This window comes from Trifolium pratense, linkage group LG2, assembly GCF_020283565.1.
Source record: "Trifolium pratense cultivar HEN17-A07 linkage group LG2, ARS_RC_1.1, whole genome shotgun sequence".
Lineage (NCBI taxonomy): Eukaryota > Viridiplantae > Streptophyta > Magnoliopsida > Fabales > Fabaceae > Trifolium > Trifolium pratense.
This window is the reverse complement of record NC_060060.1, coordinates 10,800,367-10,815,856: the sequence shown is the minus strand read 5'-3', so window position 1 is coordinate 10,815,856 and position 15,490 is coordinate 10,800,367. Positions and strand designations below refer to the sequence as shown.

Genomic DNA, 15,490 nt, shown 5'->3' with positions numbered 1-15,490 from the left:
TTGACAGATCTTCCTCAAGGTATGAAGAAGATTGGTGTGAAATGGGTTTATAAAACCAAATATAATGAACAAGGCAAGGTTGAAAAATATAAGGCTAGACTGGTAGCTAAATGATACACTCAGCAGTATAGTATTGATTTTAATGAAGTGTTTGCCCCTGTAGCCAGATGGGATACAATTAGAACTATTCTTGCATTGGCTGCCTCACATGGTTGGAATGTATATCAGCTAGATGTGAAAAGTGCATTCTTACATGGTGATTTAGCTGAAGATGTGTATGTTGATCAACCAGCAAGTTACAATAAGCAAGAGGGAAAAGTGTATAAGCTGAAGAAAGCCTTATATGGACTTAAGCAAGCTCCAAGGGCATGGTATAGTAAGATAGAATCTTACTTTGCTCAAGAAAAGTTTCAGAAGTGTCCTCATGAGAACACACTGTTCATAAAGGAAGATGGTAACAAGAATGTATTGATTGTAAGCTTGTATATGGATGATTTGATTTTTACTGGCAGTAATGAAGTCATGTTTGAAGAATTCAAGACTTCTATGAAAAGAAAATTCTCAATGACTGACTTAGGCAAAATGAGGTACTTTCTTGGAGTAGAAGTAAAGCAGTTTGATGGTGGAATCTTCATCTGCCAACAGAAGTATGCAAAAGAACTTCTCTTGAGGTTCAAAATGGATCAATGTAACAAAGTATGTAGCCCTATGGTGCCTGAAAACAAACTGATTAGAGATGAAAATGGAAAACTGGTGGATGCTACTAACTACAGACAAATGACAGGTTGCTTGATGTACTTGCTTGCAACCAGGCCTGACTTGACATTTTCTGTGTGTTTGGTGGCTAGATATATGGAGAGGCCTACTGAGATTCACTTGGCTGCAATTAAAAGAATAATGAGGTATCTCAAAGGAACAATAGAGCTTGGCATTTGGTACAGAAGGAATGAGAAATTGACATTGGTTGGATGGTCTGATAGTGATTATACAGGTGATCTAGATGATAGAAAGTCTACATCTGGATATGTGTATATGCTTGGTTCAAGTGCAGTTTCATGGTCATCAAAGAAGCAAGCTATTGTCACTTTGTCCACCACTGAAGCAGAATTTGTAGCAGCTGCTTCATGTGCTTGCCAAGGTATTTGGTTAAGAAGGATTCTTGAAGAACTTGGTCAATTGCAGGAATGTACTACAATAAAGTGTGATAACAGCTCCTCAATTAAGCTATCAAAGAACCTTGTGATGCATGGAAGGTGTAAACACATTGATGTGAGGTATCATTTCTTGAGGGATTTGACTAGAGAAGGAGTGGTAGAGCTCAGCCACTGCATCACAATGGAGCAAATTGCTGATATCATGACCAAGCCATTAAAGCTTGAAACTTTTTGTAATCTTAGAGATAAGCTAGGTGTATGTGATACTCATAGCTTAGGATGATTGCTTTATGTTGTTTTTGTATAAACTGATCACACATGTTCAGTTTAGGTGAGTGTATGTTAGAGTTAGTCTTAGGCTCATAGGCTCATAGGCTCATGGCGTGCCAATGAGCAAGGACCTGCGCGCGCGCAAGGCAAGCAGGCTTGGCCTGGCTTGGCCTGAAGTAGCTTGGTTAGCAAGTTAAGCACTTATGTGTGTGTGTGCTTACTTGTGAACATCAATATGACTTGTACTCCTATATAAGGACTTGATATGTGATGAATAAACTAGATAATACTATTTGGAACCAACAATGTACATAATTGAGAAGTATGTTAGAGCTCGGCAGATAGAAAAATAAACAAAGAGAAAGGTGAACATTAGAATTGAATGAATGAAAAAGTTTATTACAATTGTGTGGGATACACTTTACATAGGGTTTTTTTTTTATGTAGACGAAGTGAAAAGCACCACTGAATTTCACACACACAACTATGAAGTCTCAAGTTCAAAGCCGGATAAAGGCGTCAATTATACCAATATCGGCATTGCCAACAAACTCTAACTAAGTAGTACTAATACTAACGATCTTGTAACTACAAATTATTGTTTTGTAAATAATTATATTGTTATATTTATTAAAACCATTTTTTTTTCAACTATGAAAAAAACATATATAATTTTACACATCATAATCATTGTTCTTAATTCAAACGCGCCGTAGCCACGGTGTAGAAAGTAGAAACAATATAAACTACCAAGAAAGTAACATCAAGACCGTAAAACTCACACACGAGTCAACACACCATTTTCGTTCTTATAAATAACTGATCATATCTTAGTTCAATTCATAATGTTTTCTTTCTCATCCAATCTTACAAACCATTTCATTGATTCCACAAGAGTTAGTTATGGCGGATCTATTCAGTGGAGGTGCGGTTGGAGCTTTGATGGGAGAAACTGTGAAATATGCACTTCAAACAATCAAAAAGGGTCAACAATTTCGTCCCACACTCGAAACCAACATCGAAACTTTAGATGCTTTGGCTCCATTGGTTGAAAAAATGAAAGGTTTCAACGATTTGTTGGATCGACCGAGCGAAGAGATAGAGAGGTTAGAGAAACACATGAGAGAAGGTAAAGAGATTGTAGAAGAAAGTAAGAAATTTACTTGGCGGAAGATTTTCTCATTTCCGGGTCAACAAACAAAACTTAAGAAACAAGATGATAAACTTAGGAGATATTTGTCTGTTGATGTTCAAGCTGAGAATAAAAGGGATTTGATGGATGTGTTGACTAAGGTCAATGCAATTTTTGAGATTTTGTTGATAAAAGATAAGTTGGGTCAGTTTGATGATGGGAATCAAATTAGGGGTTTGTGTGGTGCTCCTGATGAGCCTCAATGTAAGGGAATGGATGAGTCTTTAAATAAGTTGAAGATTGAAATGATGAAGGATGGTGTTTCTGTACATGTATTGACTGGTTTGGGTGGATCAGGTAAAAGTACTCTTGCTAAGAAGCTTTGTTGGGATCCACAAATCAAAGGTAACAACTACTGTATTATTAGCACTATTTGTTTCGATTGACTTATTTGAACTTATCTACTGATATAAGCACTTGTGAGACTATTGTTTTCTGAGAGCTTATGAAAACAAACAACTTATAATATATATTCATAACACGTTTTTGGTGTATTTCCTTAAGTTATCCATGATAAACATCTCAAACATATATGAAAATAATTTGACTTTAGTTTATCTTTTGTTACACGAATAGCTTAAACATGAGTACTTAGGGCCCGTTTGAATTGACTTATTTTTGAACTTATGCAAAACAGCTTATAAAGATACAATTTTTGTTAGTGAAAACTTATGAATTAACAATAAAATTTATTTGCACAAGCTATTTTCATAAGCTAAAAAATAAGCCAAATCCAAACATGAGCTTACTTAAGTTGTTTATTCAAACAGGACATTAGTCTTGTGAAATTAGTTGCTTGTTTTTTTAGTTAGGAGTATTGTGTGACATGGATTTTGTGGTCTAATATGAGTGATTTTTTAGTTTCTGGACATGTTGATTCAAATAAGGCTTAATGTGATTCAAATCATGCAGTAAATTTCGTGTTCATGTTTCTAATTGCATGGGTTGATTCAAATTACAGTAAAACCTCATGAAGGTCGAATTGTGTGACATCACCAAAATAGGGAAATTTTAGGGAAACTTATGGGTTAAGGGTTGACAGCTTTTGGGTGAGAAATTAGGGTTGAGAAACAAATTCTAAACACCTTGGATAGTGAGATTTCACTAGAGAAATGATCTAAGTTTTTTCTCTTGTTTTCTTGAGTTCTTGTGGGTTGAAAGAAGGAAGGCAAAGGGGTTGAAATCAGGGTTTGTTGATCTTGAACTCTTGAAGTAGACTAATTGGACATAGGTCAATTTAGGCCGAACTGGGTAAACAATCTTGGTGTGTTTGTTTCTCTACTTTCTTTATCTTTGTTATTTACTTTGATTGTGGATTTGCTATACACTTAGGTTGCTAGATTTGTTCTTGATTGGATTTTTGTTGCTTGGACTATTTGGTTGTGATTGCCATTGTTATTTGTTCCAAATTTCTTGTTTGATTCCAGCTAGAGTGTTTGAATTCACAACACATTTAAGTTGAAATAATATCAAACCTTATGTTATGGATGGATTGAAACTATGTTGCACGGGTACTCCGTTTTAGACAGAGTACCGGTACCGGGTACGTACCGGGTACCGGTACGCGTATGGTACTCCCATGGTACGTACCCTCAAAGTACCGAGTTTTTTTGTTTGTTTTTTCATGTGGGTACACGCGTGGTACTTCCGGGGTACGCGCGTGGTACTCTCAGGGTACACACGTGGTACATATTTCATAAAAAACTATTCTTTTTTTTTTGCAACACTTTCCAATCCCATTCTTCTTTTATTTGTTTATTTTTTTAATAAAGATTCATTTTAGTTTAAAATTAGAATCAATTCAGTCTCCTTCCCTTTTTATTTATTTTTAAAAGTAGAGCCGCATAGTCTTACTACTACTCCTAATTTCTTAAACGTGTAAACCACAATACTTTTAAAGTTTGCTATTTTTTATGTTTAATTATTTTTTTAAGAATATAATTTTATTATTTTAAGTATATAACTATATTAAAAAAAATTATACAAGCGTACCCGTACCTTAATTTTTCTAAAAATACCGTACCACGTACCGGTACCGTACCCGCACCTGTGCAACATAGGATTGAAATGATATGAATCACATTAATTTTCCTTGTTTGGATTGATAATGACCAAATTGTATTAGCTTCAGATGAGGAGATTATTCCCAATTAAAATACATTTGTGCTTATTCGTCTTTTGAAATGTCTTCTACATATTTATAGGGAAGTTAAATGAGAAGGCTTTCCACAAAAGGAAAAAATTAATTGTGAAAAGGTTAATTTCAACTCATGAAAAGCTGTTATTCAAAACACTCATAGTTATTAGTACAATTGCTAAATCTTTTAATCTTTTATATTCCACCAATACTTTTTGAGAAATTTATCTAAACTGACTTCAAATTGAGATTGGATAGCATAGCATGGAACTTTGGACTTTATGTAGTTTCATTCTATCATCTTTTTTTTCCTCTAATTTAGGTGCATTAGATAAAACCAATTTCATTTTCATTTTAATATATTCCATTCTCTATGATTTAGAAAGTTATTTTGTTTTTGACTAGGCAAGTTTGGTGGAAACATCTTCTTTGTTACCGTCTCAAAAACTCCCAACTTGAAGAACATTGTACGGACACTATTTGAACACTGTGGACTTCGGGAGCCTAAATTTCATAGCAACGAAGATGCAATTAATCGATTAGGACTTTTGCTGAGGCAAGTTGGTAGAAATCCAATATTATTAGTCTTGGATGATGTTTGGCCTGGCTCCGAAGGCCTTGTTGAGAAGTTCAAGTTTCAAATGTCAGATTATAAGATTTTGGTGACTTCAAGGGTTGCATTTAGAAGATTTGGCACCCCATTCCAATTGGATCCACTTGATCTTGATCATGCAGTGTCCCTTTTCCATCACTTTGCTCAATTGAATCACAACAGCTCATACATGCCGGATAAAAATCTTGTCCGTGAGGTGATTTCTCTTAGATCCAACTAAATTTATAACACCAATGAATTTATGTTTCTTTGTTATGTTAAATCTTCTACTATAGGATATAAACAAATTATTTATGAATAAAAACAACCTGATTAGTTTTCACAGCTGTCAACTGACTAGGCCTTTGTTTGGATAAACAACTTAATGAAGCACTTATAAAATAAATGTTTATCGTATAAGTGCTTATGTATAAGTTATTTCTATAACAAAATAAAAAATAAAGTCAAATTGTTTTCATTTAATTGCTGCAAGTTTTTTCATGAGATTTTTGGAGAGCTTATGGACATGGCATAAGTTGTTTTCATAAGCTCTACCATAAAATATCCTCACAATTGCTTATACCAGTAAATAAACTCAAATAAGTCAATTCAAACATTCCCTAGTCACTATACAATTTCATACTACTTACTTACCCAAACCATTGATGTTACTCACTGATTTCGTTTCTATGCACAGATAGTGAAAGGTTGTAAGGGTTCGCCGCTGGCGCTTCAGGTCATTGCTGGATCACTCTGTAAGCAGCCTATTGAGATATGGAAAAATATGAAGGAACATTTTCAAAATCAATCCATTCTGGAGTCTAAAAGATATTTTCCGAGTGATAGCACTGACACTGACTTGCTTTGTCGCCTTCAACAAAGTTTGGATATGTTGGAGGATATCAATGAGAAGGAGTGCTTTGTGGATCTAGGGCTATTTCCTGAAGACCAGAGGATCCCTGTTACTGTCCTCATCGATATGTGGGCGACACTGTATAATCTAGATGAAGATGGTACACAAGCAATGGCCATTGTCCATAATTTAAACACTAGGAATTTGATTAATGTCATAGCTACAAGGTAAACATTATCTTTTGATTCTTGTCATTTTAAAGCAAATAAGTAAAACTATCCTATGAAATAGATTAAATTATTCATGTTGTTGGTGTTTTGGTTCTTCCCTCGGTTACTAAATTATGCTCATTGTACAGGAAAGTTGCAACAGAAACAGACATGTACTACAATAACCACTATGTAATGATGCATGATCTCCTCAGAGAACTAGCGATCCATCAAAGTAAAGGAGAACCATTTGAACAGAGAAAAAGATTGACCATTGACTTGAATGGAGATGATCGTCCCGATTGGTGGATAGGACCAAATCAGCAAGGAATCATTAGTCGTATGCAGTCTTTCGTAACTGGATTGTTGGTAAAACAGAAGCAACTAAAGGTTGCTGCCCGTATATTGTCTATATCAACTGGTATGTTTCTATTTCTAAATTATATGCACACTTACAAATGAAAAATAATTCCATTTGTTACAAAATAATTGTCTTAAGAGATTTTACCAATTGTTTCACAAAGTTCATTTGACTTGATTATTTGTTCACTCGATCAAATAGTCTCACGTATCACTTAATAGAAAGTATTAAAAGATAAGAATAACGTTGCATAAAACTCAAAATCAATTAAATTTTATTTCATTTTCTGAAGTGATTAATAATATCAAACAAACTAAAATCTTTAAATGACAATATGAAATACTCATTCACTTTCCGTGCATCACCTCCTATACTTATTGTGATATATGATGTTTTCACAGATGAAACATTTTCTTCGGATTGGTGTGATATGCAACCTGATGAAGCTGAGGTTATGGTGTTGAATCTCCGGTCTGACCAGTACTCATTACCAGATTTCACCAAAAAAATGATTAAACTGGATAGTTTAATAGTCACGAATTATGGTTTCCATTGTTCTGAATTAACCAAGTTTGAGCTACTTGGTTTGTTATCAAACTTGAAAAGAATAAGGTTGGAGAAAGTTTCTGTCCCTTGCCTATGCCCATTGAAGAATCTGCAAAAATTATCCCTTCATATGTGCAATACAAGGAATGCTTTTGAAAGCTGTTCTATCCAAATTTCAGATACTATGCCAAATCTAGTGGAGTTGAGCATTGACTATTGTAAAGATTTGATTAAATTGCCTGATGGATTGTGTAACATAACCACATTGAAGAAGCTCAGTATCACCAATTGCCACAATCTTTCTGCAATGCCTCACGATATTGGAAAGCTGGAGAATTTGGAAGTGCTAAGGCTTTGTTCCTGTTCTGATTTAAAAGAGATGCCAAAATATGTTGCAGGCCTTAACAAGCTATGTTGTCTCGACATCTCAAACTGTGTGAGTCTTTCAAAATTACCTAAAGATATTGGTGAATTGCAAAAGCTTGAGAAGCTCTCAATGAAGGGTTGCTCAAACTTGAGTGGATTGCCTAATTCTGTCATCAAATTTGGAAATTTAAAGCATGAAATGCATGTGATCTGTGACGAAGAACGTGCTGCCTTATGGGAACAGTATCCCAACATTCCCAATCTAAGGATAGATATGCTTAAAGAAGATATTAACTTAAATTGGCTTCATAGAACTCGTTCCTGAGTGTTGGATCATGAAGATAAAGTGACTTGAAGTCTTGTTGATATTTGTAAGCAATGTTGCTACACATATGTTTTGATTCATAGAACTTGTAACAATCTCAAAATAATTATCATATATACTAAATAAATCATACATGAGACAAATTATGCTATTGATTCATAAAACTCATAACAATCTTAAAATAACAATCATGTATACTAAATAAATCATACATAGGCAAATTATGCTGCTAATTCATATAACTAATCAAATATATCTAACTTTAAAAAACATTTTTTTCAATTTTAATTAGCAAAGTGTAACTTTACGGTATAACGTTACGACTCGTGCGATAACACATGTATCATCTATGTTAATTGTTAAATTTTGCAAAAATCTAAAATAATTTGAATTGAATGAATGTCTGTAAAAAAAAAAGAATTGAATGAATGAAAAAGTTGATTACAATTGTCGTAAGATACACTTTACATAGGGGTTTTTTAGATGAAATAGAAAATACCACTGAATTTCAGACACATAGAACTATGAAGTCTCAAGTTCGAACCCGGGTGAAGGTGTCAAACATAGTAATATCGACATTGCCAACAAACACTAAGTTGTAACTAATACTAACCATCTTGTAATTACAGTTAACAAACTCTGACAAGTTAAGGGGCCCAAAGTTCTAGGATGAAAATTATGAAGCTAAAATCGTAAGATTTCAAAAGTTAACAAGTCAACAAATATACGCGCTTTCAAAAAATAAACTTGTAGGCTAAGCTAAGTAGTAATATTAACATCAAGAGTGAACACCAAAACTCACTCATCACAACACAAGTCAACAAAACACAATCTTAGTTAGTTCATGTTTTCTTTCTCATCCAATGTTAGAAAGCATTTGATTCCACAATAGCAACAAAACCAACATTACTTTCTTTGTTATCATTATCCTCAAAAAACACACACACACACACAAGAGTCGCTATAGCTATGGCGGAACTGTTGGGTGGAGCTGCCATTGGAGCTCTCATGGGAGAGACAGTGAAACACGCAGTTCAGGAAATAAAAAATGGTCGAAAATTTGGTCCCACACTGAAAACCAGCGAACAAACTTTAAACGCTTTGGCTCCTTTGGTTGAACAGATCAAAGTTTCCAATGATTCATTGGGTCGACCCAGAGAAGATATACAGAAGTTAGAGACTCACATAGGAGAACTTAAAGAGCTTGTGGAAAAATGCAAGAAACTTACTCGGGGGAACGTTCTTTCTTTTTCACGTTACCAAGCAAAACTTAAGAGGAAATTTGAGGCTCTTGAGATACATTTATCTTTTATTGTTCAACTTGAGAATAAAATTGATTTGGGTAAGTTGTTGGTTATGCAGAAAGAAATTTCTGAGAATATGGTTAGGAAAAATGAGATTTTGGGTCAGTTTAATGGGAACGAAATTAGGGGTTGGTGTGGTGCTCCTGATGAGCCTCAATGTATAGGAATGGATGAGCCTTTAAGTAAGTTGAAGAAACAATTGATGAAGGGTGGTGTTTCTGTGCTTGTTTTGGCTGGTTTGGGTGGATCAGGTAAAACCAATATTGCTAAGAAACTTTGTTGGGATCCACAAATCAAAGGTAACAACTAACTAATTTATTCTTGTTTTTTATTTGGATTGATTTTATTTGAGCATAAGCACTTGTGAGATTGATGTTTAGGGTCCGTTTGGATCAACTTATTTTTGAGCTTATGCAAACAACTAATGCAGTTTTTAAGTATTATTATAAGTTTTTCAAGGTAATTTATGATAAAATAGCTTATAACAATACAATTTTTACTAGTGGGAACTTATAAAATAGCATAAAACTTAATTTATATCGTATAAGCTGAAAAATAAGCTAATCCAAACGACCCTAAATGCACATAATAAGTACTTATATGATAAGAGTTAAATTAAGTTAGTCTTGTGAAATTACTTGCTTTATTTTTTAACATTCTTCTTCTGCTATATATGCTGATTTCAATCCTGAGACTTGGAAGGTCCGAGCATAACCTCAAAACCAACCAACTACTGTAGAAACCAGCCTTGCTTGTTTTAATTTTAGTTAGTAGTATTGTATGACATGCATTTTGTGGAGAAAGTGTCTTAATATCAGCGTTTTTTCAGTTTGTAGTCATGTTGATTTGAATAAGGCTTAATGTGATTCGAATCATGCGGTAGATTTCACATTCTTGTTTCTTACTACATGGTTTGATTCAAATCATAGTAAAACCTCATGAAGGTCGAATTAAATCAACCCTGATTTTTTGCCTATAAAAATCAAATTTTTATTTCATTTGTTACATCACCAAAAGAGGGAACTTTTAACAAAACTTAAGGGCTAAGGGTTGAGAGCTTTTGGTTGGGAATCCATTTCATTGTTAATGCTTGGACTGTTTGGTTATGGTTGCCATTGTTATCTATTCCAAATTTCTTGTTTGATTCACAATAAGTGTGTTTGAATTCACAACACATTTAGTTTTAAATAGTATCAAACCTTATGTTATGAATGGATTGAAACGAAATGGAATCACATTAACATTACTTGTTTGGATTGATAATGACCACATTGTTAATTAATGTACATTTGTGGCTATTGACTTTTTAAAAGTCTTCTAGATGTTTATGGGAAAGTTAAATAAGAAGGCTTTCCAGAAAAGGAAAAAATTAAAGATGAAAAAGTTGATTTTAACTCGTGAAAAGCTGTTATTCGAAACACTCATAGTTATTGTAATTGCAAATTGAGATTGAATGGCATAGCATGGAACTTTATGTAGTTTCATTCTATCTTCTCTTTTTTACTCATCTAATTTTGGGTGTATTGTATCATAAAGATATCCAAACAATTTTATTTCATTTCATTGTATTGTATTCCATTTAACTTCATTTCAATACAATACAATACAATACAATAAAATCCATTCTGCTTGATTTAGAAAGCTATTTTGTTTTGACTAGACAAGTTCAGAGGAAACATCTTCTATGTTACTGTCTCAAAAACTCACAACTTGAAGAACATTGTACGGACACTATTTCAACATTGTCAACATGGGGCGCCTATGTTTCAATCTGATGAAGATGCAATTAACCGATTGGGACTTCTGCTGAAGCACGTTGGTACTGACTCAGAAGGCCATGTTGTGCCAATATTATTAGTCTTGGATGATGTTTGGCCTGAATCAGAAGAACTTGTAGAGAAGTTCAAATTCCAAATGTCAGATTATAAGATTTTGGTGACTTCAAGGGTTGCATTTAGAAGATTTGGCACTCCATTCAAGTTGGATCCACTTGTTCATGATCATGCAGTGTCCCTCTTCCAGCACTATGCTCAATTGAATGAGAGCAGCTCATACAAGCCTGATAGAGATCTTCTTGATGAGGTGCATTCTCTTCAATCCAACTAAATAGACAAACAAGATATAAATTTATATATCTTTGTTATGTTAAATCTTCTAGTATGTGATATATACAAATTATTTATGAATAACAACAACCTGATTTGTTTCAATTGACTAGAGCCTTGTTTGCATAAACAACTTAATTAAGTGCTTATAGAATAAGGGCCTGTTTGGATTGACTTATCTGAACTTATGTACTGGCATAAGTTTTGTGAGACTGTTTGGGAGAGCTTACGAAAACAACTTATGTCAGTTTTGGACATGTCATAAGCTGTTTTCATAAGCTCTCTCAAACAGTCTCAAAAGTGCTTATACCATTAGATAAGTTCAAATAAGCAAATCCAAATAGCCTCTAGTTAGTATACTATTGTATACAAGTTAGCTACCTAGGCCTTTGATGTTACTCACTGATTTCGTTTATATGCACAGATAGTGAAAGGTTGCAAGGGTTCACCGTTGGCGCTTCAGGTCACTGCTGGATCACTCTGTCAGCAGCCTTTTGAGAAGTGGCAAACTATGATGGAACGTTTAAAGAGTCAAACCATCCTTGAGTCTAATAGCACTAACTTGCTTTCTCGCCTGCAACAAAGTTTGGATATATTGGAGGATATCAAAGAGAAGGAATGCTTTGTGGATCTAGGGCTATTTCCTGAAGACCAGATGATCCCTGTAACTGTCCTCATTGATATGTGGGCAACACTGTATAACCTAGATGAAGATGGTATCCAAGCAATGGCCATTGTCCACAATTTAAACACCAGGAATTTGATTAGTATAATATCTACAAGGTAAACAATATCTTTTGGTTCTTGTCATTATAAAGCAAATAAGTAAAACTATTCTATCAAATAGATTACATTATTTGTCTTCTTGTTGTTTTGGTTCTTCCTCTATTACTAAATTATGCTCTTGTTGTACAGGAAAGTTGCAACAGAAGCAGACATGTACTACAATAACCACTATGTCGTGATACATGATCTCCTCAGAGAACTAGCAAACCATCAAAGGAAAGAGGAATCGTTTGATCAGAGAAAGAGACTGATCATCGACTTGCATGGAGATGATCGTCCCGATTGGTGGATAGGACCGAATCAGCATGGAATGAGTAGTTGTATGCCTTCATCCGTAACTCGGATGTGGGTAAAACAAAAGAAAGTAAAGGTTGCTGCCGGTATATTGTCTATATCAGCTGGTATGTTTCTATTTCTAAATTATTTGCACATTTACAAATGAAAAATTAATACCATTTGCCAATTGTTTCACAAAGTGTATACGTTCGTTTGACTTGATTATTTGTTCACTCTATCAATGTTCCCACGTCTCACTTAATAGAAAGTATTAAAAGATAAGAATATAGTCTGATAAAACTTAAAAGCAATTAAATTTTATTTCATTCTCTGTAGTGACAAATAATTTAAAACAACTAAAATCTTTTTTGTCAGAAAAAAAAAAAAACTTTAAATATCAATTATTTTGTTGAGGAGGGTGCAATATGAAATACTCATTCACTTGTCATGCATCATCTCCTATACTTATTGTGATATATGATGTTCTTACAGATGAAACATTTTCTTCGGGTTGGTGTGACATGCGACCTGATGAAGCTAAGGTTCTGATATTAAATCTTCGGTCTGACAAGTACTCATTACCGGATTTCACCAAAAAAATGAGTAAACTGGAAGTTTTAATAGTCACAAATTATGGTTTTCATTGTTCTGAATTAACCAAGCTTGAGCTACTTGGTTTTTTATCAAACTTGAAAAGAATAAGGTTGGAGAAAGTTTCTGTCGAGGGCCTATGCAAATTGAATAATCTGCGAAAATTGTCCCTTCATATGTGCAGTACAAGAAATGCTTTTGAAAGTTGTTCTATCAAAATTTCAGATGCTATGCCAAATCTAGTGGAGTTGAGCATTGACTATTGTAAAGATTTGATTAAATTGCCTGATGGATTGTGTAACATAACCACATTGAAGAAGCTCAGTATCACCAACTGCCACAATCTTTCTGCAATGCCTCAAGATATTAAAAACCTGGAGAATTTGGAAGTGCTAAGGCTTTGTTCCTGTTCTGATTTAAAAGAGATGCCAGAATCTGTTGAAGGCCTTAACAAGCTACGTTGTCTCGACATCTCAGACTGTGCGAGTCTTCCAAAATTACCGGACGATATTGGTAAGTTGCAAAAGCTTGAGAAGCTCGCCATGAAGGGTTGCTCAAAGTTGAGTGAATTGCCTAATTCTGTCATCAAAATTGGAAATTTAAAGCATGAAATGCATGTGATCTGTGATGAAGAACATGTTATCTTATGGGAACATTATCGCAACATTCCCTATTTAAGCATAGATATGCATAAAGAAGATATTAACTTAAATTGGCTTCATAGAACTCGTTCCTGAGTGTTGATTCATGAAGATAAAGTGAGTTTAAGTCATGTTGATACTTGTAAACAATGTTGTTACACATGTTTTCCTATTTATCATGTTGTCCATGTAACTGTAGGGATTTGTGTTGGATTGTAATATTGCTACACATATGATAAATAATGAGTGGGGTGGGCTGTTTAGTTGGCAAGTTTGTTATGCCTTGGTAGTATATTTATAGTGAGGTGAGGGAAGCTTGAGATTATGGAAGATTTTAGTTTGAACCATTATAGGAGTGTTCTCTTTCTTTGAGAGCTTAGCTCTAGTGTAGATTGAAATTCATTTACTTCAACATTTTATCTTTCATTTTGCTAGTTGCCATTGTAAGAGTTTTTCTCCATTTTCCAGTCAATAAACACATTATTTCTTATATTTGTATTTCTAGGTTCCGGTTCCAACAAATTCTAACTAAATTAACAAAATTAACTAAAGCAAAATGTTAACTATCTATAGTGCCCAAGTTAATAAACTAAATACAGTAAAAAATTCTTAAAACTTGTGTATTCTACTTTTTAAACTATAAAAAATGTTGTTTTCAATGTAAAACTTTTTTTTTTCCTTTAACTAATGCCCACACTAGTTAACATGACCCTTTACTATGAAAATCAAGAACTCAAATCTAGTAGTAGTAGTAGTATGATGAAGCCTTAGAGTCCGTTTGGTATAATGAAAAGAAAGTAAGAGAAAAGAAAATTACGGAAACCGATGAATGAACTTGGACTAACTTTAATGGTATTGGTATTGCATTCCAAAGGCTTGAATACAATAGTACATATGTTTGCCTATTTATAGGTGTCAAGGGTATTGTTGTTGTTTTGAGATTGGCTACATTTTGCAAAAGCCAACTAGCCAGATGTTGGACGAAGTTGTTGTAGCATTATCGTACAGCATTATCATGATCTGTTTTAGCGCATAATTTCTTTTTCAAATCAAAGGAATATTTAATTCGTTTTTATATGCAAGCGCGTGCGACCATGCAAGACGTGCCTTGTTCCACAAGTTTTTCTGAAGGCGGTTTGAGTATTATTATTTAAAACAAAAATATAACTTATATTTTTGAAAATAATAATTTATAATTTTGTGTGACAAACAAATTATATTTCTGAAAATAATATAGGGTTGGCCGCAATTTTTACAGTTGTGTTTGTCTGAAGACCTAGCTTGCACATCAAGACAATTGAAGACTATAAATATGTGAAGCCTCAAGCCTTTACAACTCATGTATTCTAAACCGTGTTCTTTACAAAGTGTGAGTTTTTAGGGTTTAGAGTTTGTGTCTTTTGTCAGCCTTTCTTGTGTCAATTTGATGCAAGTTTAGGACTGTGTTTTGATTGTTAATTGTAAGCTACTATTAAGCTTTGAAGCACGGAGTTAGCGTGTGTGATTCACTCAAGAGCTTTTAAGCTAGAGTGTGGTCTAGTTTCTAGGAGAGTGTCTCCATCTTGATTATTATTATTGACAGCAACATGGTACGTGTTGTTAGAGGGAATTTGGGACGGGGTCTCATTATCTAAGAGATTCTTAGATATGATTGCACTGGTAGTGTCTAGGCGATAAGTCAAGTATCGGGTGTTGGTCGATGGCTTTGAACTAGAGCTATTATAGTGGATTCATTCATGGATTGGTATCCCCCAGAGTAGGTGACGTTGCACTGAACTGGGT

General features: G+C 34.1%; 2 protein-coding genes across 2 annotated transcripts; both read left to right on the top strand.

The window, feature by feature from the left end:
- The first annotated feature begins 2,122 nt into the window (after positions 1–2,122).
- LOC123908350 (probable disease resistance protein At5g66900) lies at positions 2,123–8,160 on the top strand. The gene is made up of 5 exons (XM_045958980.1): positions 2,123–2,961; positions 5,159–5,562; positions 6,043–6,425; positions 6,557–6,828; positions 7,170–8,160. The coding sequence occupies exons 1-5, from the start codon at positions 2,328–2,330 to the stop codon at positions 8,003–8,005; spliced, it is 2,529 nt and encodes an 842-aa protein (XP_045814936.1). The 5' UTR covers positions 2,123–2,327; the 3' UTR covers positions 8,006–8,160.
- A 75-nt stretch (positions 8,161–8,235) lies between these two features.
- Positions 8,236–14,198, top strand: LOC123908351 (probable disease resistance protein At5g66900). Its single transcript, XM_045958981.1, has 5 exons — positions 8,236–9,608; positions 10,970–11,391; positions 11,839–12,197; positions 12,330–12,601; positions 12,969–14,198. The coding sequence occupies exons 1-5, from the start codon at positions 8,975–8,977 to the stop codon at positions 13,802–13,804; spliced, it is 2,523 nt and encodes an 840-aa protein (XP_045814937.1). The 5' UTR covers positions 8,236–8,974; the 3' UTR covers positions 13,805–14,198.
- The last annotated feature ends 1,292 nt before the right edge of the window (positions 14,199–15,490 follow it).